Genomic DNA, 24,543 nt, shown 5'->3' on the forward strand with positions numbered 1-24,543 from the left:
AACAACAGATTTAGAACCTCCCTGTTAATGGCCAGACAAGTAGGCGGGTGGTACTGTAACTGCTGAAACAACCCAGAACTGGTACTTGGAAGGTCATCCTCCATGGGAAGATTAAGATTATACCCCAAGTATCTAAACAAAGGAGAGAGTTCAGTCTTTGGAATAAATTTACTTTTATGAACGGACTCAGGAACCTGAACGTTCTCTTCATCATACTCAGGAGATGGCAAAGATGAAGCTGACGAAGGAGAGGACACATCAAATGAGGAGTTATAACAGGTAGGAGAGGAAGGAAAACAGTGGCAACTTCCATTATCCCTGGACTTACGCAGGGCATCTTACAATGAAGCAATCAAATATTGCATTTGATCTTCAGAAAGGTCAAACCCTCCAGAAACAGTCACAGAAGAAGGAATGTCCTGTTTATATCTCTTCCCATGGCCATCATCATCCTTGTCCCTTGAACAGTGATGGCGCTTGGAAGAGTGCTTTCTATGCTCCATTGTAAATGCCACCAGAGTAGGTCTTATATAAGGGACATGATGGACCCACTGTGGCTAAATGAATGCCTGAGAGAGAAACACACTTTCTTTTAACCTTAAATATTACAATCGGCACTTTCTACATCTCTGATGCGTAGAGCAGACCTAAAAAAATAGGAAGTGTTGTGGACTCCATCCCCTTTTATTACCATTATGGTAGGAGGGGCACGTAGGGGGGTGAGGGATGTTTCTTAGTAGATATCTTTCTGATTGACTTTCGCTAAATCATGTGATGCCTGTGGGAGGCAAAAGCACCTCATATAGTAAGTAGTGGTACAAGAAGAGGGTTGAGGAGGTAATGCCTGTGTTTCACTCCTTTTACAGTCAGTTTGAAAAAGGTCAGCCATTTTTTTATGCTTTTTCTTTGCAACTGTAGGGCTTTGTGCTATCCGAGTCCTCAATTGGTGCTATCTGTTTATAATAAATCTGGTGACGAATGCTTAGATGGGTTTCTTTCTGCTTTGAGTAACTTGCTGTAATTATCTAAAATGCCAATTGTACTTCAGTGGTATCCTTTTATTTTCACAGGATCACAGCAGATCGAGTGAAGAGTATATCAGTGCTCTGTGTGCCGCTGATAACAATGACTGATGTGAGTCCACTCCTTGAGGTTCTCTTGACCTATCATGACTATGAGTTAGAGGAGACCCTGAGTGTCCACTTCTTACAAGCAGTTAATGACGCATTAATTCAGTAAGTATAAAGTGCCTAGTGGACTTTTATTGTATTGTAGTGGACTTTTGTAGTGTTCAAGGTGAATTATCTGCAGCGCAATTACCAAAAATTCATGAAAAAAAGGAAAGTCGGAGGTATGCTAATTTGAAAACACCAGCTGTAGGAATCCCGGTGGGACTGATTTGATTATTTCAGTACGTTGAGAAATTACTTTGTTGAGCAATGTCCATAGTCCAGCCAGCAGCGGTAAATCGGTTTCTCATGGACTTCCTTGCTTTACCTTTGAACATATACCTGTCTGTGCAGGAGGCCAGTCTTTCATCAAAAGGTGTGAGGTGGTATGTAACAGAACAGTCACCATGCTCTACCCTCTTGTCAGAATGGTAGGAGGGCCCCATACAAGACTCAATACCCCACAGTTCAGCAGTAATTTCTTCAAAGATGGCGGGACTTACTGAGCTGAAATAGATCGTGCAGATCCAAAGTGTCTAGTCTTCAGGAGTTAATTTTCATCAGGCAGTTGTAGTGTTCTTTGTGGTTTGCACCTCCATTGCCCTCCCCCAACCTTCCAGCACACAGCTCCTTCCAACAAACACTGCTCGCGGCAGAAAGTGGTAAAAATAACCTGGTGGATCAGATCATGCAAGGGGCTCTCTCCCAGTTCTAGAACAAATCCTCGACATAGAGATTCAAGTCAGGAGGAGGTACTTGCACTTCCACTGTTCCCTTGACAGGTAGTAAGATGCAGGGTGCAGGAAGGATTCCTGTTCATCAGTGTTCCAAGCAGATTCTGAAGTGCTCGTGAGCATGGCAAGGGATTTTAAGAGGAGAGGTACTATAGCCTTGGTGGCTGACCTCAACTATTCAATAGGCATTTCCTAAAATTTAAATGATAATTATTGCGAGACTTATTAGGGAAGTTTATGGTTCACTATTGATTCGTTTTTATGGCAATACTGGATGACTAGACAAGTCACCAACAGGTGCTAGTGTGGCATCGAGTTAGTGACCTTAAGACATCGCTGTAACCTGAGCCAACCAGTGACCACTGTCTGCAATCCTACCTGGAATACATTTAAAACTACCCAGTCAGTGTTGTGACTGCTGACTGCGAGCAGTGGATTCACATCTAAGGCCAGCACAGCATCAGGTCACATGGCTATGAGGCTACCACTCAGCCACAGCCAACCAGCAACTGCCATCTGCTTTCATGAGTGCAAGAAGTTTTGGAAGCAGCCAAACAGGGGCGTGGTCAATTGCAAAATGGTGTTGGACATGCAGATCTGATCTTTGGCACCTGCCCCTCTCAAAGCAGCTGCTCAGTACTATTCACTGGAGCTGGTTTTGCAGAGTTGGAGCCTGAACAAGTAAAGACACCAGAGAGACTACTAAAAGACTGAAAATGACAAGAAGTGGCAGAATCAGCCTGGGATGAGACCCGTGTAGAACACTGCAACATGGAAGCAACCCTTGTAGCTTGGTAGGTCACCTGGAAGTCAAGGCCCTGGACAGATAGGAGATAATAAAAAGCAGATTGGCAGCAAAGAATCGAGGCTCCAAAAACCCGAAGGCATCAAAAAGGGAAATTACCGTTCCCACTAGAGAGACCTGCAGCAGAGATGAGCTTTAGCTGGAGATCGGGGCCCGAACCAGCAAATGAGCAGCATGGGTTGCGGAGCGGAGAGCTGCAGGAAGCAGCAAGAAAAGGTAAGTCAGCAAGATAGTTCAGGATTGAGGCCTGAAGATTGCACCAGCTTTAAGGTTCTGGTACAGGGGGAAATTGTTGACACTGCCAGATGACCGTGCAAATGCGGTGAGCGCTAGCCAGTGACTGTGAGCAGGCTCTCAGGGGTCGCCGAATGAAGTGCATTTGGCAAGTGAGAACAGGTTGGCAACATAGCATCAAGTCTGGACTCAGCAGTGAGTGACACAGGAGAGCGGCGGCCTTAGAGGTGGAGTGGGAGCCCAGTTGTTACCCACAGTACGGAACTCAGGGGTACTATTGAGTTACCCTAATACGTTTGCAGTCAAACTCTGTAGATTTTCTTAACACCAAATTGAAACTGTGTCCTTATCAGAGAAATTAGACGGGCAAGTGTCTTTCAACCCTCATCTCTAAACTATGGTTTTTAGGTCTCGCCTGACTCAGCGCGCATGCGCTGCTCTGCGAGGCATTTAGTAAGGGCTTTTCAACGCTGAACACACGCTTGTGCGTGTGCTTAACCCGCGATTGGCCTTTGCATGCGTCTTTCTAAGAAAGACAGCACGCAATTTGCCCAAGGCGGGTGCATATTCCGCCTTCTTTCTGCTCTGGCATAGGGTGCTCAGGAGCGAGCATCAGCGCCATCTGTTTCCATTTATCGCGCCCGCTCTCGCGTTCGCGTTAATTGGAAACAGATGGAGTTCGTGCTAGCGCGCATGCGCACACAACTCCCGGGCTTTTTATGTTTTCTGGCTGTCGCTCATTTACCACTCATCAGCCCATCATCACGGAGCAACTCGAGCCCCCAAGCCAGGCCGTTCCCTCCCCTTGTCCAGTTTTCAGATCCCTACGTTGAAGCTCCCATAATACTGTACCCTACAGTGACAGAGGATGCGCATGCGTTTCCTAGAACTGCCTGTGACGCGCAGCCGCAGGCCTTCGCTCGGAGCTTTCATTCTTCAGTACAAGCTGTCTCTGCCCGCGTTGTCCTTTGACCCAGAAGTAGTTGTGATGTTGCTCAGTGACAGTGAGGAGTAAAGAGAAAAGAGAGGCATGTTCCTAACCAGCGTGAACTGTAAGTGATGGCAAAAGGGAAGAATCAGGGTCCCCGGGAATGCAACCTAAACGAAAGGCTCTCAGTGGGCAGCATCCTTAGTGACAGGCGACCTGGAGGATTACCTTTAAAGCGGTAGCATCCGTTGTTATTTATCACAGCTTCTGTGGGTCTCTAAGAAGTTTTGGGGGCTCTGAGATTCCAGTCATATACACAGGAGTGTCCTGAAAGTTAATTTACTGGCTGCCCCCGTAGTGCACCGCTTGGATACTGTGTAGCAGCTGTTAGAGGCAGGGTGCACATCACACAGGTGCTGAAGGGACGACCTGCGAAATGACTGCAAACCTCTTGACACACTACTTTGCCTCTTGTACATTGGAGGTTATCACAGGAGGGTGGGACTCGCGCAGGCGCACTTTATTCTAGTGCTCAAACCCCCAAGCAGGATTCTTGTTGTGGTGCTCCATTTTAAACATAAGGAATTTAGTGAGCCATCTGAATGTATTTATTCAATGTTTTCTATATGTCTTCCTGCTAGGACCAACAAAGAAAACAACAAATGCCATATTTAGCTTTGTGAACTCTGTTCTTGAACCACGATGCTTGCATACCTCTCGCTTGTACAACCAGACGTAAAATCCAGCACAGCAGCAAGTGCACTTAAGTGCTTTATTATTTTTCCAAAGCAATTTAGCATCAAGGAATTCTTAAAAAAAACATCTCTTCCGCCAAACCTAAATGTGTCATTTGGAAGCGAAATAAGGAGTTAATTGGCAAACCAGATAAAATAGGGATAGCCAATAAAAACAAGCATTGGCATAGCCAATACGTCTCGCCTTTGGGACCTTATAAGTGTTTAGCCATACAACAGTTGATGTTGTTGCATCAAGGATATTGTGCTGCATAACGAAATACTTATAAGGTCCCAAAGGCGAGACCTATTAGCTATGCCAATGCTTGTTTTGTGTTAGCAGCCAGTCAAACCTGTAAGAGAATCTCACACATCTGCAGGTTAGTACACTCAAATTAGTATTTTATAATAAATTAAAATTTATCATGTGCTATTCTCATACCAGATGTATATGAATTGACACCACACTACGAAACATTTTAGTCATTAAAAAATCCTAATCTATTAGTAAAAGTCACCTAACATTGTATTTAGCTGTTTTACTACTTAATGTACAAGGTTATAGGTCACATTTGATGAGTCATGTAAAGCGCCCTTTATACTGAATGCTACTTAGCCTCAAACTTGAGCTGTAATTTTCAGCATCTTAGCAACCAGTTAGTATGCTTCCTGTGCCCCAGTGGCTACGATCTTTTATTCCCCTTTCAAGCATTGATGTCTATGGAACAAGTGGGAAATTCTTGTGCTTGGATCCTGTATTTGTTACAATGCTCCTATTAGGTTTCAGGAAGTATACAGAAGCTCCTGCATTGTATCTTTTTAATTCCACCAGCATAGAACTTGCACTGGGCCAATCCAGACTGTAGAATGCTGTAGAGAATAGAAAATGCCTTCTCTGAATTTTTGCAGTGTAAGTAACAAACATATGTGACAATTTAGCATTTACAGTTCCTATTAGCAAGACAAATGAAGCTAAGACACCACGTTAATGACAAACTAAATTGTAGACTCAGCACGTCTTTTGTACACTGAGATACATTCATTGTACAAACGAGGAGCATGTTAACATGCATCAAGGCATCTGCCACCTATACAGTGAACAAACATATCGAAAAAGCATACCATGATCAAAATTACAGCACTCATACAAGGGGTGAAGACTATAAGGTACAGCTTGCAAACAAGAAGCGGATACAGTCCCCTCCACTTTCTCACCTAGTTAGAAAGATGGTGATCTGCAACTTGACATAGAGTGGAAAGGAAGAGGTAACTAGGGCCAAGAAGTCTATGTTAAAAATGGGGGTGAATGATGAAGGGCCCGGATACACATAGGTCAGACGAAAAGAGCCCACATATTGCAAAGGGAATAGTGGGAAGTGTGGACCAGGTGGTGAAACTGCGACACGCAGTCGAGATATGGAAAGGGGGTTTCACTGCAAAATACTTGAGACTTTGATTCAAAGCGTCCACCACTGGCAACAGCAAGAGGTATTGCTCCAAACAATGTGCCATCTGCTACTGTGTGTCCACTGCAGAAGGGAAAAAGCTGTATCGAGAAGTATTGGTTTAGGAAAAGTCAACTGACATAATGTCAGACAGCACAGGTGGTGGGAAGAAATACTCAAATATAGCAGAAATGCTGCAGCACAAAAGTGTTAAGTTGAGGAACGTCAGTAGGCGAGTATTGATAGCATGGGAATAATGCTCTGAAGAGCATCTTACCCCCTCGGCTGCAAACGGCGAGACAGTCACTAGGGGCTTCCTGAGACACTTCCAAGATAGGAAGAACATAAATGTAGCTAAGAAGGCAATAAAATTGGGCACACTAAAAGTTAAAAAGGATCCCTCTAACATGGAATCTTGACTCATCTATTGTGGCTGTGGCCACGGGGGAATATAGTTGTCTAAAATATTCAGCAAAGCCCTCTACTATGTATTGCGGATCCCTCCTCATCACTCCATTTTGCCCGCGTACTGCCCGAACCCAGTGGTCGGCCCTGTCACTCCCATCTAACCATGCGAGTAGTTTGCTTGTGCGATCTCCCTGTACGTAGAATCTATGCATTTGTGCCTGGTGTTTTACTCTGGCTGCCTCAGTTGCTAACTCTTTATATTCCTGCCTCTTAAGTTGCAATACATGGTCAGCTGCTCTATCTTGTGTATGTGTGGCTGCTTGCTCCCTGATTAAAATGTTGTGTTCCAATTCTTCCTGTTGCTTTTACTTATCTTTCTTGTGTCCCACTGCAAGGGAGAGAGCCTGACCCTTTATCACTGCCTTGTAGGCCTCCCAGATGACTCCCAGATGACTCGAGATCCCACGTTCTCCGAAAAGTAGTAATCTGTGGCTTTTAAAATAGTAATTTTGATATGCGGGATTTTGTGGCACCAGGGCTTGTTCGTAGTTGTTCTGCGAGTGGGGGTCGCACCCACCACATACCGGGCCAGTATGGGGGTATGTTCTGAGATGCCCCTAGCGAGATGCCTGACCTCAGCAAAATAATGTGTTGTGTCTTCTAGAGTTAGGATATGATCGGTCTGGGATCTGCTATTGTGTACAGTTGAATAAAAGGTGTATGGTTGTGGGTGCACCTTGCGCACACATCTGCCAAGCCCTGAGATGTAAGAAATTCGGCCATAGTGTTTTTAGGTTGCGGATTATTCCTGAGTGGGCATCTATCTAGTTGTTCACTGAGTGTTATGTTGAGGTCCCCACCAATCACTAGGTCCCCCTCTGGTAAATCTAGTATCTTGCTCATGTCTGGTAAGCAGGGCCGTACTGGCCGTAGCGGGTACCGGGTGTTTCCCCAGTGGGCGGCCAGGGTGGGGGCCGGTTTTGGACCCCTGAGGGGATGTTTTTGTTACCGAGGGCCGGCAATATCGGCCCCCAGTAACAAAATTGGCCGAAACCGACCCTTGCAAAGAGCTCAGCCGCAGCCCCCCTGACCCCCAGGGGGGCTGGCCCAGCAGTTTGCCAAGGCTGATTTCGGTTCTCAGTCTGGCCCTGCTGGTAAGGCCAGGTTGTGTAGTGCCGGAGGCACATATACCGACATGATATTCATGCATCTGCCCTCCCAGGTGCCCGACACGGCCGCAAAGCGGCCATACTCGTCAGTGCGAGAGTGTGTCACAATGAATGGAAGGTTGTTCCGCATTAGTATCCCCACCCTATGGATCCAGTGGTGAAGCCAGAATGCACCACTAATTTATATCCCCACCTATCTAGTGCGTTACATGTATTTCTGACCAGATGGGTTTCTTGCAACAAAACAATGTCTAATGCTTGCCCTTTAATGTATTGAAGCACCACCCCCTTTTGAGTTTATCGCCCAACCCATTGACATTCCAGGAAAGCAGGTTAAATGTGATTTCGGCTCTTCTCTCCCCAGCGGTATCGATCAGCACTGGTGTTTTGTCTCATAAGTATTGGGGCGATAGTGTCAAGAATAGTTTCTCTGGCCGACTGTGACATAACTGCATTTGTAGTAGTTGCATTGGTTGTAAGCTGCTGTCTCTGCAATCTCAATGGAGAGGGCCGGAGCTGTCACGAAACATGAGCTACTTGCAATCAGCCACAAGAAAAATAGAACACAAACTAAATTAAACCCCTGTTACTTGAAAACTCCCCTGCCTCCCTGCAAGACGGACTTTGAACTACCCGCCACCCCAACATTGCAGAGTGCCCGTCACCCTCCCTTCCCTGTTTCGGGGACAACGTAGGCCCTGAGCTGCGCCCTCCCAACCCCATTGTCAATGATTAATCATGTAGCCTGGAGTCAGTGAGAATAAAGTCATCCTGCATATACTCAGCCACGGTTGCTGCAGGGCCTCCTGCCCCGTTGCGCAGTCTCAAACGTACAGTCTTGCCACTTAAGTTGGGGTTTGTCTCTGGCCCTTCGATTAATCTATATGTCCTTAGGAAGCGTGGGCATGTGTTCCGTTGGGTCTTTGGGAAAGCTGCCCCAGTGACCCAGATTGTGGTGGGGCAGATTATCTACCCAACAGTGGGTCCTTGTTGAGGAGATCTCTCGCTTCTTGGCCAGGTGCAGTCCGCTTCTGGTCTCTTCCTGTTTGCCTCCTGCATCTTTTGGGGATTGTCCGGTCCTCCCACCTGCCACCATCCGTCCAACCACTCCCAGGACGCCTCCGACTCTGTGAAGAACCACGTTTTGCCCTCGGCCTCCACCCTGAGTTGTGCAGGAAACAGCATTGCGGAAGTCAGCACTTTCTCTCTAAGGGCTTTTTTTTAACTTCTTTTTATTAAAAATCTGTCAGCTTTAACACAATTGTTCATATACTTACATTGGGTTGTCCACAACATCATATGAGTATAAGTGTAAATAATCAGGCCCCACACAGCTAGTGATAGTCAGAATCACCCAATCCTAGAGCCCATCCCGCCTTGCTGACCAATATCTAAGGGCTTTTTTGACTTCGAGAAAATCTCTACGCTGTCTCTGCACGTTCATAGTGAAGTCTAGGAAGAATATGATGATATTATTTTCGATTTTGAGAGGAGTGGCACAACGAGAGGTTTGCAGGATCACATCCCTGTCTCGAAAGTTAAAGATACGTGCCAGTATTGGCCTGGGTGGTTGTCCAGGTTTAGGTTTTCCACCAGGTACTTTGTGTGCTCTTTCAATGGAGAAGTATTGAGAGAGGTTTTTGGGTTGCAAACGCTGAGTGATTAATTCCTCCACAAATAAATCAGCGGCGTGGCCTTTGGCTCTCTCAGGAACCCCAAGAATTCTGACATTATTCTTTCTAGCCCTTCCTTTATAGTCATCAAGTTGGTCCACAAGGACCTTGCTGGTAGTTTGTAGTTCATGTACTGGTTTTTCCAGTGCCTTAGTGACCCTAGGTCACTCCCTCCAGCTCTTTCACTCGATCGTCCATTTTCCTTGGTCAGCACGTATCAGGGATATCTCTGTGGAGACTGTGTCTATATGGGATTAGAGCGACGTATGCACAGAAGTGACCGCTTCTAATATGTCCTGTAGGGTGGGGATGCTTTGTTCCGCTGGCGCATGCTGCGTTTCCTGCACAGTGTCAGGCTGTGCACTTGCACCCTCCTGGGACTTCTGCCAGGAGAACTTATCTTGTTTAGGTTGGTGAGAGCCGCGCCCTCCTTTGCTCCCTGACATGGCACAGCTTATAATGAATCATGCTGGGTCGTGCGATGATCCAAAGGGAGAGGCCCAAGGGTATCACTGCCGCCTGCCCAGGAAATCGGTCCCACTGGCCTGTCGGCTTACCCCCTCTTGGCTCACCTCTACGCCTATATTGTCACCAGCACATTGGTCCTCCTTGCAGCGACGTTCTCTGAGGGACAGAGCACAAGGTCACTGTGGGCCGGTGGTGGTGAGATGCTGTGATAGTCAGCGACAGGGAACGCGGACCGCCACTCACCACTGGGTAAAGGGGGCTCTTCGCCGGCACCCCTTGCCAATATGCAGTAGAGCCTTATGTGCGCCTCACCCCACAAGGCTAATGCAAAGCTGTTTCGCTAGTCAGTACAACCACCCCTAGAACCCAGCTATCTTCTCCACACGGCCGCCAATGATGTCCTAACAGTCAGTAGCGTGCTTTACCTTCAGTCATGGCGGGCGTCCCATCCAGGTGCCATCCTACAGGGCCTGTCTCCACCATGGGACGTGCTCCGGCCGCAAGATCTCGGCAGCGGCCACTGGCCCGCGGCAAACAGCAGAGACGCCCCGCAATCGCCAGCCAAATCTCCACTCTCGATGGGCCGCCCACTACGTCCGTTCGGTTGCCCAAGTCTGAGGCCCGCCGCTGCGCCCAGGTCATGAGCCTCTGCAGGGGCCGGGTTAATACTTGGCTCATTCCTTCTGGGTGTTCCTGCCAGCGAAAGTTATGGCTACGATCCAGGTCATATGATGACTCCCAGGTACGTCGGTGGAAATCACAGTCCGTCAGGGCAGTCTTCCAACTCCACGGCCCCGGTTCGGGTGAGCTGGTGACTCACAGGCTCAGATTGTTTATCGGATTTTCAGGATTTTTGGGGATTCGGAGCCGCGTTAGTGTGCGGCCATCTTTCCTGGCACTTGGCCATGCCCCCCTGCTCCCAGGTATTTAAAGCCTCTAGAACAGTGGTTCTAACTAGATCTCTCATTTCGTATACACTTTTCCTTAAATTTTCTAAAATCCTCAAATTAAATGTTGTATAACGAGGAAACTGTAAGTCTTCATCTATCTGAGTAAGTGTGTGCCAAAACTCGAGCCACAGACATAGATGTAATCCTTTGTCCATCATGATGGTGTTTCTTGGCGTACCATCAGGTGGTACCAATACCTGCATTTTAGCAAATACAGTCTCATCTTTCTTTACTAATTTCCACAGTGACTTTACAAATTTCATTTTTATTCAATTCTGTATTCACAAATGATTTCTGTAAATCCAGGAAATGTTATTCTCCCACAATTCACCCTGTTTGGTAGCCTTAACCAATAACAGTGCAACTCTTATGACTTAGTCAACCAATCCCAGCATGGCTTTACACTAACCGCTCAATTACAGTTGGCACACTGAGACATCAATCTGGCTCCTCGCAGCAGCTCACCCTCCTTCACAATTTTTCCTGCCTGTTTTTCTCCCAGTAAAAAGACAATCCAATGCAAGCAACAAATACAACTGTCTGCTCCACTAAAGGATTGTTCACTCTCACAAGGTAACTTAACTTACTATACTCATTAATTTCAAATGAAACCTCGACCAGCGGGATTTCCTCCTTAATTGATATAGTTATTCATGTTCACTTGAGATCAACCATACCAATCATTTACCACCAACACACAAAGAGAACCCTTACCAAGGTGTTTTTGACGATGTCTCAATACCAACACCACAAACCAGCAGACACCTTTCTCAGTGTCTTACGCACCGAGACAACCTTTAGGTAAATATCTCATGATCTTAGGCCATGACGGACCCATTTACAACTTCAGCTTTGCACAAAAATGACACAATCATACATGGACTTTAACCACATGGACTTTAACCACTTCAATCCGTTCAAAAACACAGAGCCATTTCAAAAACTGCAATCTTACGCAAAAGCAATAGGAACTTGCATCCCTATTGATACTCACACTCCTTTGCTGCTACTACATGTGGACTCTATCCAGAGTGATACTCCACCAGCACTCCATCGACTCTTCTCTGTGCTGAACCAAAAATTGTGGACTCTCTGGACCTGGGCTAGGCACTAATTTCGGCACCCTACGATCTCACTTCGCTAGACAGAACCATAGCTCTGCTACCAGATTTGTTGCAAGGTAAAGCGTGGTAAAAATATTTGCTGTACGCTTACTCTCCTTACTACTCTAACAGTAATGGGCCCTTTATGATTAGACAATTTACAGCTTTTCCAGTTACCACACAGGCAATGATCCTCTGATTAATCTTTTTCCGCCGATAGGAGGGGTGAACATTAGGGAGACCAAATTCCACGTTAACTGTGCAATGAGGACCATTAATTGACCGCCAACTCATAGATTTTAATTCAGATTTAGGTACATCACTCTTAAGACAATGCTATAGAAATAAAGAATATCAACAGGTAGACCCAACCTTCTAAAGAAGTTAAGTCGCGGTAGAATGATGCAAACTAAAAGCTCCTCAACTGCAAAACAAAACAACAGAACTTACAACTGATGTTCTACCAGAACTTGATGATTCTCCTTACAGCACATTAAGCCATTAGGAAACAGCACAGTTAAAATGGAAGAAACAACAGGACTCAATAATAGACTCAGACAGATAATTTATTAATTTGGTTATTGGATTAAAGATTCAAGATTCATCGTCACAAGTAAATTCTTCAGAAGTTCAGTTAAAAGTATCACAGCTTGCATAAAAATACCAAACATTTAAGCAGGCTTTCTTTGGATGGTTATAATCAGAATCAACCACAGAATTACAGAGTCCTACTGCCATAAAAGCAACAATTTAGTTTGTTATCCAACAACTCAAGCTCTAAGGAGATGGGAAAATGATTCAACATTGAAGTTCATTAAGGGTGAGTCCTTAAGCAGACATCCAAGAAATAAAGTAATGAAAATATGGAAAGTCTTCGGCAAAGAAGGTTCTGTCCATCAGCTACTGACTGTAGACAGTCCAAAAGCCAATGATAGTTAAAAAATCGATCAGCACAGCATCCAGGTCTCAAGTAAGAGAAATCAGAATGGAATTGTTCCTCCTTCGGGGTTTCTTCTTCTATAAAGTTTTAAGATCGTCCCAGTGAGGTAGCATCACACCACCATCGAAAGACTATCAAATGGAGCTTTAAATGTCAAACTTCTGTAGGAATTCATTCCTAGTATTAAAAAAACATTTCCAAAAAGACCTTTAAGTTAACATCAGGTGTTTAAACAAAATGAGCTTTACCAATATCACAGATAGTGACATTAAATCAATTCAAATGAAGAATATATAGAGCTTTCACAAATCATTATTACAAGAAAATAGCTAACGTTAGAAATACCCTACCATTATTTTTCTCGCCATTTATAGAAGTACATATCTTCCGACACTCTTATTACAAAATATGTTTTTATATTTTCTTAAACTATAGAAGCTCTATTTAATTGGTGCATTCTCGACAAAAGCATTTCAAACATGTGCATTAGAAATTCATTAGTGCAGTTAGTTTATATGTATTAATATTGTCTTTCATATAAGTTTTCTTCATCTCATGTTTTAGAGCACCCTTTTACGGTGATCCTACTACTCTTGTCTCTGTGTCATGTGGAAACATGTGCAAAGTGTACTCGGCTCTTCATATTTTCAATTCGAAAATGTGTCTTGTATTGTGATTTTTTAAAGTTGTGTTGCATCATAATTTAAAAACAAAAGTTTAAAAGTTCAGTGCACCAATGTCTTTATTCACTTACCAGCAATCCTAAATATCACATAAAACAGTGGGGTCACCTAGTAATGGTTATTTATTTGCTTATTTCTTTAGTCTTATTCAGTGCCTCCATCTAGTGGAATTTGCTAATATTGCACTCTGTAATTTTAATTGTTAAATCAATCCTACCATATTTTTTTCCCCACTGACAGCCATTCATGCTTACATCCACGATTAATTACCATGGAAATGCAATAATTGTAATTCTTACGATCTTTCATATTGTGCTGTGTCTGTTTCCTCATTTCTGTGTTTTCTGTCCTGTTATCAAAGGAAGAAGATCGTTTTAACAGAATCGGCGATAACTGGTTTGTGGCTTCGCCATCTTCCCAGTCTAGAAAAAGCAACCCTGCATCTTATTGAAAGTTTGCTGTCTACCAAAGGTGCTTCACTTGACGAGATGGAGCGTATTCTAGAAGATTCCTTCCTGGTAAGGGCTGCCACTGAATAAAATGCAGAACATCGATCTGAGCACGTCTACAAACCTTTGGGCATGTGTGAAATGTGTTGCATCTGTAGTAGCACTCGCATTCGCTGGCGTGTGTTGTTGTGAGTATAGAATGTTAGGACAAGGGTATATATGTGTGGATGTGGAACGCTGTGGGAAAGACGCAATTATGAAGAAGATCTGATTGGGGAGGATGCTCCTGTTGTAACCCGCGATTTTATCACTCGTGGAATTTGAAAGCGGTAGGGCGTAAGGCCAATTAACAAACTGAGTGAGCTTGACCTTTCTAAAGAAGTTTGGTTGTTAACAACCCCCCCAGAGAAAATGTTTTTAAAATTGTTGTATATGTTCCACTTTCAGCAGTATTTCTGTGACAAATACACGAAAAATCCCACCATGCTGCTTGTGATGTTGGTCCTCAGGCCCACATCATGGAACAGACAGACACAGCCACTAGTGGATTGCAGTGTAGTAACTGGCCTCGAGCATGTGCACCCGGGCCCTTTTATTGACGTCAGGACACGACCGCAGGCTTGGAGACGTCCGCTGCATACCGTCAGTTCACTGATAATGACATGTCATACGGTCTTGCATGGCTCCCACCTTGCTGACATCGATGATGGTCTGTGGTAAGTTCTAACAGTTCTTTGCAGTGGGTTGCATCGTGAGCATGGATGGAGTCCACAGTGAGAATTCACAGAGGTGTTGCTGGACCGACTGTCCCTGTTGAACTGCTTGTCTGTGACCGGTAACCTGTCGATGGGGCACCATCTCTTCTCGCTCTCCCGCCTGGGGAGGCCTGTCGTCGGGGTTTCCGCAGGACTGTAGGAGGGCTGCGCTAGGGGCCGCTTGTGTGCCGTCTGGGGGCACCTGCAGGACTGCCGAGGAGCCATTACTTAGTCGCACGCATAACCCTCATGGGTGGATGAATCCTGGCCAAGACTTACACTCGCTGCCGCAGTTCCGGTGTAGGCCAGGTTCACAGGTGGCTTCTGATTTCTTTTAGTCGGCAGGTGTGGCAACGGTGTCGGACTCCAGTCCATCGCTACTCGGGGAGTGGTGTTTGACGCATGTGCCGATGGCTGGTGTGGTGGCGGTTGCCAGCCATGTGGTGAGTCGGAATGACAGGTGGTGGTGACTTGCTGGGAGAGTTTGCTTGTCAGGAGGGACTAAGCAGCCTGGGGTCTCAGCCTTGTTGAGGTAGATCTTTGGTGGCGGCTTGACAGGTAGAGTGTATGTATCCTCTCTTGCCTGTTTTGGGGCCACTGCCGACTTCATCTTCAGGCGGTGTGAGGGCAGGCACTCAGTGCTGATCTTCACCCGTGGCATCTGTGTACAGGAGCAGGGATGCCGAGTGACTTAGACTGCCTACGCTCAGGGATGGACGGTCGCCTGGGGAAGCGTTGGGATGAGACGCGGTCTGCACTTGCTGCGGCTTACGCTTGGTTCATCCGTGAGGCTGTACCCTGGGATGTCGGTCTGCCTTGGTGGCTGTCTGGTGTGTCAGGGTGTGCTCTTGGCTTGCTGTGAGTCCTCGGTCTTCTCCTTTTGTTGGTCTATTCAGCCCACTTGTGTTCCTCCGATTTTCGGGGTGACAGGGCTGTCACTCTCTTCTTTCTTCGAGGACGTTGCGCTGTGATGGCGCCGGCTTCTGCCTTCGCTCCGGCGCGCTCCTTGCTTGCTGTGCGACGTGACGTCCGGTCGCTTGTCGCCAGTTGTTGGAGCGCATGTAGCTGTGGCGGCTTGCCACGTTGGGTGTGCGACTCTTCTCTTGCCTGTCGTGGGTCACGGCCGACTCTGTCTTGAGGCACTGTGAGGGAGGACACTGTGTGTGGTCTTCGGCCCACTGCGGGGCTTCGCTGGGGCGGTGGAGACGTGGGTGCTCTCCTACCTGCGTTCAGCAGTGCTTCCTTGTGGAGATGTCTCTATCTCTCGGGCGCCTGCCCGTGCTGCCAGGATCACTTGCGCAGCCTTCTGCATGCCTCTGACTTTGCGTGCTCTTTCTTCTTCCTGGATTCTCTCTTCTGGCACTTGGGGTGCCTGTGGTGTGGTTGGCGGTTGTGCCTGTTCACCAGTAGGGGCGGGTGATGCGACATCTTCACTGGCGGTGGCGTTGGGCAGCCACGTGTGGTGCGTACTCTGCACTAGTCTTTCTTGAGCTATTGCTGGGGGCGGCTTCCCTTGAGATGTTGCTGTCTTAGCTGGTCGTCCATTCTTGCTAGCGGTGGCTGTCCATGTGTAGCTCTGAGTTTCTTGTTGCTCCTTGCGGGGTTTGTCAGTCTCTCTCCGTACTTTGCAGAGGTGGTAGGCGGTGCTCTTGCCTATATGATGCTGGTTTGCGCAGGTGCAGCTTGGGGCACCTTGGGGCTCTTGAGTGTGGCAGGTACCTGGAGACTTTACTGTCTTCGAAGGTGTCCTTGCTGCGCTCACTTTCAGGGTGCAGAGGGCCACTTCATGGGCATTCTTCTCTGAGGGCCCGTCTTGCTGTGCCTAGTGCAGTCTGTGGTGCTGCCTGGACTGACGGTCGCGGGGCACAGCTGGTTACCTGCTCTGGTCAGTCAGTCCTTCAGCATGTTGCGCCAGGGGAGCCACCAGGTGGCGCTGCGATCGTCTTGGTGACCTGCCCTGGTTGCTGCAGGTTTTGGGCTTTCTGGGAGCCTTTGGTGATGTGTAGCCCGTTGGGGTGGTGCGCAATGCACTTTGTCTTCTGTGCTTCTCTTGGGGCTTGCCGTGTTTCGCTTCTTTGGCACTTTCCTGTGCTGAGGCAGTCCTGGGGCCTGGTATCCCTTTGCTAGGTGCAGGTTTGGAGTCTCCCCTCTTCCAACTGTTGGCAGCAGCACTTAGGCATGGGTTTTGGAGACGCTCCTGAGCAGTCGTTAGATGGTGCTGCAGCCACCTGTGCTGTGGTTTCTTTGCTGCTTATGCGGTGTCTCTCAGTGGCCACTAGGTAACACTGTAGCCATCTCCTTGTAGAAAGTCTCACTCCCAGCTTGAACTGGAGGCTCTTGATTGGGGGTAGTTGGCTGTTGCAGTAGTAGGTCTTGACCTGTGTGTGTGTGGTGTGTGTCTGCTTATTTTTCTTTTTTTTTTTTGTGAAGACCCAGGCTGGGAGCTCCTGTCTGGGCCTGCTCAGCGTAGTTGCATGAGGGTGTGTTGCCTCTCACACTCACCGGGTGGCAGCACCGTGTCTAAGGTGCTGGGCCCTGGTAGTCTGTTTCTGGGTGGCAGTTACTTAGCCAGTTTGCTGCAGGCTATGGAGTGCTGACAGGGATAGTGTAGGGCTCCTTGCTGTGTTGGCGGGTGCAGTTTGCACCACTGGTCACTAGGTGGCGCTGTCTGTGATTTCAACGCGCAGTGCAGCAGTTTTCCTTCCAAAGGCCGGCCACGCTGGGCTGACGATGCAGGTAGGAGCTTGCCTACCGCTTGCAGGTGCCGGTGGAAGGCTGCGGAGTTGCTTCGCTTTCTCCCCTCAACTGTTGGGACTTGGAGTTGGTCTGTGGTGGCATCTGGCGCTGGGTCCATGCACTTGCTGGCAGCCTGCGCCTATGGCCACGCACCTACCTCCGGACCGTACTGATCACTCAAGCAAGGTAGGGGGGCACAGTAGGGGCGGCGCACATGTGCTGGGCGGCTAGCTGGCAGTGACGGAAGTGCTGTAAGCGCGGGTCACGCGGCATGTAGTTCTCCGTGGCCCGGCTCGCGCAGGTGCAGGCTTTCCAGCGGGCGGCAGCTGCCTTGGTACCTTTCCTCGCTGGCTGGATGTGACACGCTACATGCCCTGGGTGCAGCCTCGGCAGCTCTTGGGCGGTCACCGGCGTCGTGCAGACAGGGGGGGCGCGGAGACACTCACCACCTTCCTGTCGGTGCTGTGGGGGCTCAGGTGGTCACGCTGCTAGTGACAGTGAGCGGGGGTACCCTTCCTCACCTTAACAGTCGCCTCAGTGAAGGGCTGGCAGCATGGTGCGATCCACAGGGGCTCTCCGGGGCCGCAGTTTTCGTAACGCCTCTCCTCCTAGTGGTGTGTCCTGTAGGGTGATCTCCGGCTGTGCAGGCAGACAGGTGCGGGTGCTTTATGCTGCATCACTCCTCCCACGGCGCGGCAGATGCAGCTGTTGTGCACGGGGGCTGGGACCCCCTCGTCGCCAGTGTGATGTTGGGCCTCAGGCCCACATCATGGAACAGACAGACACAGACACTAGTGGATTGCAGTGTAGTAACTGGCCTCGAGCTCGTGCACCCGGGCCCTTTTATTGACGAGGCCACGTCACTCGTGGCACCCGTGATGGATGGGTGTGGGGTGCAGTGTGTCCAGCCCTCGAGGGAGTGGCTGGGGTTACAGCTTCCTGCGGAACACTAGAATGTGTTCCACAGGACATTACACAGCTCACCCTCTTGTGTAACTTGGTCCCTACAGCAGATGCATAAACGAAACGTAATCGGGGTCAGCATAAGGGAGTTGTGAACGGGTGAGACCAATAAGTAAAGTTTTATCAGAAAAAAACAGCCATTATTTCCAAAAGCTTGAGCCCCTTAAAGTTCCAAGATCCACTGAGAATGGCCAAGGGTGGCTCAGTCTTTTAATGCATGAGGTTTACACTAAATCAATGTGGCTTAGAGGGGGGATTTAACCAGTTAAATAGCTTATCCTGTTTCCAGCTGTGGGTGATAAGTGTAACTACTGAATATTGATTTGCATGTGTCCAGTTGAAAAAATAAAATTGTCTCAGTCCACGCATGCAACTGCAATCAAATGGGATTTCCTGTTTGGCAGTTCAGTCCCTCGACCTCTTTTCCACTACAGTACCGTACGCGGCCCCTTCCTTCTAGTCATCTGCCTGGATTCCTTAATTTTATTTCTCTTTCACCCTGCACTCTTACAATCATTTCACCACGAAGGCCAAACTTCCCGTTCTCTTTATTTTAACAATTGTATTATGTGAAATGTTCAATCTCATGGCGTAGATTTGACAGTAAAACTTGTCATTTGAGAATTAAATCAATTTTATTAGCAGAACACATAGCATAAAAATACATTGCATCGTTGCCTACAACCCTACGGGCCGGCTACATCACAATCAGAAAAGAAAGGCGGGGCCTATGGATCGGAGGCTGTCTGTTTAGTTAGTTGACACAGCATGCCGCCTACAACCCATCCTGGGCCGGCCTCGTTTGCTAAAAGGAGACATTAAACGGTCCTGGCTCTACAAAATGTAAATAAGAGAAAAGTCTGTGGTGCTATGAACATGCGTGCGGCATTGAACCAAGGACTCGCCCATGACAGCTTGGGACAATAGAGTCTGCCTTTAAGAGAAGGAAAGAAATTGCGTACCAAGCAAGAACAAAATCTACATTGAAAAAACCAATATACACCCTCTCTCCCCCTCCCCTCTCCAGGTGAGCTAGAAACAAGAAAAAATACTCTTGTACATACGAGTATGATCCGGCGTGATGGTGACCGGTGTCACGAGGACTCAGGGAACCCATCCGGAATTGAAGGCGCTAGCCACCCCCTTGACTCTCTGGAATCAGTTTCAAAATCCGTAGATAAGTGGGACATGACAGTTCCCGAAACTCCATGGATAAAATTAAGATAAAGGGGGCCCAGATCTTGGCGTATTCGGATTTGCTCCCCAGAGTAGCTATAGACCTTCTCTGCCCAAAAGAGACCACAATTGATGTAGCCATTGTGTGTGCTCAGGGATCCTGTCTGTCTTCCACCCAGCTAGAAGTACCTGGTGTGCGGCATTCAGCCCAGGGCAATCTGGCTGCCTTTGGTAGAACGCAATTGGAAGGTCAGCGCACTGGGCAGTCCCAGGATAGTATAAGCAGGGAATCTAGGGATGGTGGTGTCAAAGGCCTTATCGATTACATCGAGGATCTTTTCCCAATATCTCATGAGCTTCGGGCAGTTCCACAGCAAATGAAGGAGGGTACCTGGGCTCCCGCGGCCACTCCAGCAGAGACCATTACACTGAGAGTTCAACTTGGTTAGGCGTGCCGGGGTGTAATACCAGTAAGATACAATTTTAAATGCAGTTTCTGTGTGGCCCATGGAGTGTTCGGTGTGGTGGGTCCTGTAGAAGATATCCTACCATTCTTTGTCTGAAAGGGTGCAACCTAATTCCACCTCCCACCGTGAACCCTTTTGACGCTCCGAATGAGGAACGAATATATTTCAGAGATGAGTTTGCGGTCATCTTTTTTTAAGGAGCCAATTTTTAAACTGCAGCATCGGTCTACCAACCAAGGGTCGTATTAAGGGACCAGTTACCCAGTGCAACATTTGCATATGTAGGAAGAGGCCTGAGTCTGCAAGGCCGAAATCTTCCCGGAGCTGCTCGAAGGGGATGTGACCCAGGGGGTCAAACAGATGCCCTAAGCGCTTACACCCGCCCTCCAACCACCGTGTGCCCGCCCCTTTATCCATCCTGGGAGGGTAATCCGGGTTGGAAAAGTTTGGAGACATGGGAGAGGGGAAAGTTGTAAGATTAGCCCGCCTGGACACTCTGTCCCAAATTAGCATAGTGGGGCGAGTGACTGGCGAGGAGTATATGCCCAAGGAATGCGACGACTTTGGTAGCCAGGCCTCCCTCCAGATATATGGCCTGCCACCGTCTGGTCCATGAAAACCCAGTGTTTCTCCGTCATGGGATGGTTCCATTCCACGAGGTAGCACAGCAGTGAAGCCTGAAAGTAGCGAGTGATGTTCGGCAAAGCAAGGCCGCCCTCCTTCTTAGGGCTCTGCAGCAGAGTCTTCTGCAGTCTGGGAGAAATTGGGCCCCAAATAAAGCGCTCAATCTCAGTTTGTATGCGCGAGAGTGAGTTTAGTGGGGGCAGTAGGGGAAGAGTTTGGAAGAGATATAAGGCCGGGGTAGGACATTCATTTTAACCGCAGCCAGTCTCCCAAGCCACGACGGGGGCAGGGGACACCATTTGGCTAGATCTTTTCGGATGCGAGAAAGTAGGGTAGTATAGTTTACCTCTGCTGTCCTATCCAGACTTTTGTGAAGAACCAGCCCTAAGTATGTTATACTCTCTGTCACCCAGTCAAAATCAAATTGGGCATGCAAGGCATCCACTGTCAGTTGTGTTGCTGTAAGGTTCAGTACTTGAGACTTCTGCAAGTTTATTTATATCCAGGAACCTGACTAAAGACCTGCAGGTCTTCCACGATCACTGACATAGAAGTCAAGGGTTGTGCTACCGAGAAAATGACGTCGGCGTAGAGGCTAATTAAATGGTGGTCAGCCCCGAACGGGACACCCTGCACCTGTGGATTGTCTCGGAGCCTCTGAGCAAAGGGCTCCATGTACAGGGTGAAGAGCAGGGGGGAGAGAGGGCAGCCGTGCCTTGTCCCCCTCCCCACCCCGAAACAGCACAAGAGTATTAAGTTTACCCTAACCGCCACAAATGGAAAGCTGTAGATGCTCGCCAACCAATTGCGAAACCTGACACCCAAGCCGAAGCGCTCCAGAGTGGCAAACAAATAAGGCCAATGCACGCGGTCAAAGGCTTTCTCGACATCGACTGCCAGCAGTAAAGCCTCCTCCTTAGAACGATATACCTTTTCAATCAAGTGGAAAAATCCTTTTGTTATTGTCCCGCAAATGTCTATTCGGGATGAAGCCTGACTGATCCGGGTCAATCAAGCCGGGCATGAGAGGCTTTAGTCTATGGGCCAGAATGCTGGAGAACAGTATCTGAAAGAAACACGTTAGTTAGATTCCTCACCTTAGAATATCCCCAGGCGTCAGGCTGGATCCGGAAAGATTTTTGTAGCAATACCCCGTGCGCGTCGCTAGGCGTCGTCTGCGGCTCCGCATCCGTCATTGGCGTCGTGCGCCGGAATGACGTTGTCGGAGTACTTAGACGCCGCCCTCGCGCGCTGACGTCAGTTCTTCTTTTTTCCGCGGCAGACAGCGCCGATCCGGAAAGAGCTTACCCCTTAGTCAATTTTTGACTTAACTTTTTTGACTCTTTTTGGTCTTCCGTCGACTCGACTCTGGTGCCGGTAGGATGCCTGGGTTTAAAGCCTGTGACTCCTGTCATCGACTGATGTCGATGACGGACCATCATCGCCGGTGCCTTTACTGCCTGGGGGCCGACCACGACGCGGAGTCGTGCCCCGATTATCAGGCCCTGACCTCGAAGGCTAGGCAGGAGCGGTCCCGTAAGCTTCTCGAGCTTCGGCGCTCGGCTCCGCGCCGCTCACGGTCCCGGAGGAGGTCCAAGGACCGGTCGCGGAGCCGCAGCCACCATCATCGCTCGTCGGGCTCGAAGTCTTCGGGTAAGTCGAAGCGATCAAAGAAGTCCAAGAGGCGACACCGCTCTTCTGACTCCCCTCGCCAGTCGCGCGACTCGGCCGAGGGTCAGGGTGGTCCCACCCCCGCGGCTCCGTCGGAGCCGCAGGAGCTGCGTCCCTCCCCATATCCGCCGGTCCCTGGGACTGACGCGACTCCGGCGGAGGTCAGTGCCTTCCTCTCGGCCATGCGGGGCCTGGCTCCGCCGTCGACGCCTCCCGGCGTGCCTTCGGGCCCCGCTGGCTCGACTGGGCGACCTCGCGTGCCGGCGGCTCCGGCGCCGTCGACGACTTCGGTCCTGACGCCGCAGGTCCCCGAGGGATCCAGGCCTGGATCTCTGCCAGCGCCGGTCGACCTCACGACGCCTCCTCCGCCAGCCCCAACTCCGGTTCCGCCTCCGGTGCCATCTCCGGACGACGCCGTTTCCCGGTTTAGCCCCGGTCCGGGCCCGGCGCGGCACCGCTCGACGCCGCTTCCAACGCCGATGGATGAGCGTTTCATCTACCGCCCGGCTCCGATCATTCCTCCTGTTTATCAGGAATCAGATGACGGGGGCGACTGGGAGGGGTCTGAGGACCCTCTGACCAGACAGGGCCAACTTTCACAGGACTGGGCAGACGAACTGGGGAATGCCAGTGGTCTGGACACCTCCCCGGACGCTGATTTCATCTCTCCTCTGACTGTGGCCTCGGTGGAAGGTGCAGCTTTCAAAGTGGTGCTGCGCAAGGCGGCCGAAGCCCTGAGGCTCGAGTTGCCTGCTGTGGCCGTGAGGACTAACATCCTCACAGAGGTGCTTCAACCGTCAGCAAGCTCCACAGAGCCTCTGCTGCAGTTCAATGAGGCCCTCATAGACGTTCTGCAGGGCACTTGGTCCAAGCCCTCCACAGTTCCTCCTGTGGATCGGAACGTGGCCCGGGGCCACCGCCCTGCTCTGGGCGACCCCAGTTTCCTGTCGCAACACCCCACCCCCGAGAGTCTGGTTATCCAGGCCTCAACTTCCCAATCCTCCTTCCCGTCCGCTCCTCCGGATCAGGAATCCAAGAGGCTGGAACAGTTCGGAAAGAAGCTGTTCTCTTCCCTGAGTTTGGGCCTGCGGTCTTTGAACACCACTTGCCTCTTGGAATGTTTCTCCCACTCTCTGTGGGATACGGTGGAGGACATGCTGCCCCTGTGTCCGGAGGAGGCCCGGACACGTCTCTCCCAGGTGCTTGCTGACGGGCGAGATGCAGCACGACATGCCATACGGTGTGGACTAGACACCACGGACTCGCTGGGTAGGGCGATTTCCACCACGGTGGCGCTCCAGCGCCACACCTGGCTGCGGTCCACGTCTTTCTCGGGGGATGTCCAGAGTACCCTCATGGATATGCCCTTTGATGGCACTCGCCTTTTTGGTGAGAAGGCGGATAGTGCGCTGGCTCGTTTTAAGGACTCCTGGGCTACCCCCAAGTCCTTGGGTCTCTCGGACCCGCGGCCGCAAACTTCCGCCTTTCGCCCCTTTCGTGGCCAAGGAAGGGGCGCCTCCTCACGTCCGCCTAGCCACCGGCCGCAGAACCAACCTGCACGCGGTCGCGGACGTGGATTCCGCTGTGGCGGTACTGGAGGACAACGTGCCGGTCAGTCCACATCCACCCCGGCAGCATGCGCCTCAAAGCCCTCTAGTCCGAGCTTTCAGGCTCATTCCAAGCCAGTGGGCGGCAGAGTTCGCCATCACCTGCTCCACTGGCGATCCATCACATCGGACAGGTGGGTGCTGCAAATCGTCCGAAGGGGCTACTCCCTCCCCTTCGAGTCGACCCCTCCAGCCATGCCACCGCAGTGGCACCATATATCGGAGGATCACTTGAATCTTCTGCGGGAGGATGTTACGGCCCTCTTGGCCAAAGAGGCCGTCGAGTGCGTTCCTGGTCCAGAAGTAGGCCGTGGTTGCTATTCCCACTACTTTCTGGTTCCCAAGAAGGGCAAAGGGGGCCTACGCCCTATCTTGGACTTCAGGAGCGTCAACGCCTTCCTCCGGAAGGAACGGTTCAAGATGCTCACTTTAGCTCAGGTTCTGGCTGCCCTCGACCCTGGAGACTGGATGGTAGCGTTGGACTTGCAGGACGCCTATTTTCACATCCCGGTCCTGACGGCCCACCGGCGTTACTTGCGGTTCACGGTGGGTCAGGAGCACTTTCAGTTCACAGTGCTCCCCTTCGGCCTCACCAGTGCCCCTCGGGTGTTCATGAAAGTGATGGCGGTGGTCGCAGCTCATCTGCGCAGAT

General features: G+C 49.5%; 1 protein-coding gene across 2 annotated transcripts in view; it reads left to right on the forward strand.

Annotated features, from left to right (window-relative positions):
- FANCC (FA complementation group C) overlaps nucleotides 1-24,543 on the forward strand; it is a 1,034,531-nt gene that overhangs the window by 514,833 nt on the left and 495,155 nt on the right. For both annotated transcript variants that reach the window (XM_085632903.1, XM_085632904.1), the window contains exons 7-8: nucleotides 1,071-1,235; nucleotides 13,805-13,961. In XM_085632903.1, the coding sequence (XP_085489029.1) occupies nucleotides 1,071-1,235; nucleotides 13,805-13,961 (322 nt within the window). The remainder of the gene's footprint in view (nucleotides 1-1,070; nucleotides 1,236-13,804; nucleotides 13,962-24,543) is intronic.

This window comes from Triturus cristatus, chromosome 2_1 (assembly GCF_964204655.1).
Source record: "Triturus cristatus chromosome 2_1, aTriCri1.1, whole genome shotgun sequence".
NCBI lineage: Eukaryota > Metazoa > Chordata > Amphibia > Caudata > Salamandridae > Triturus > Triturus cristatus.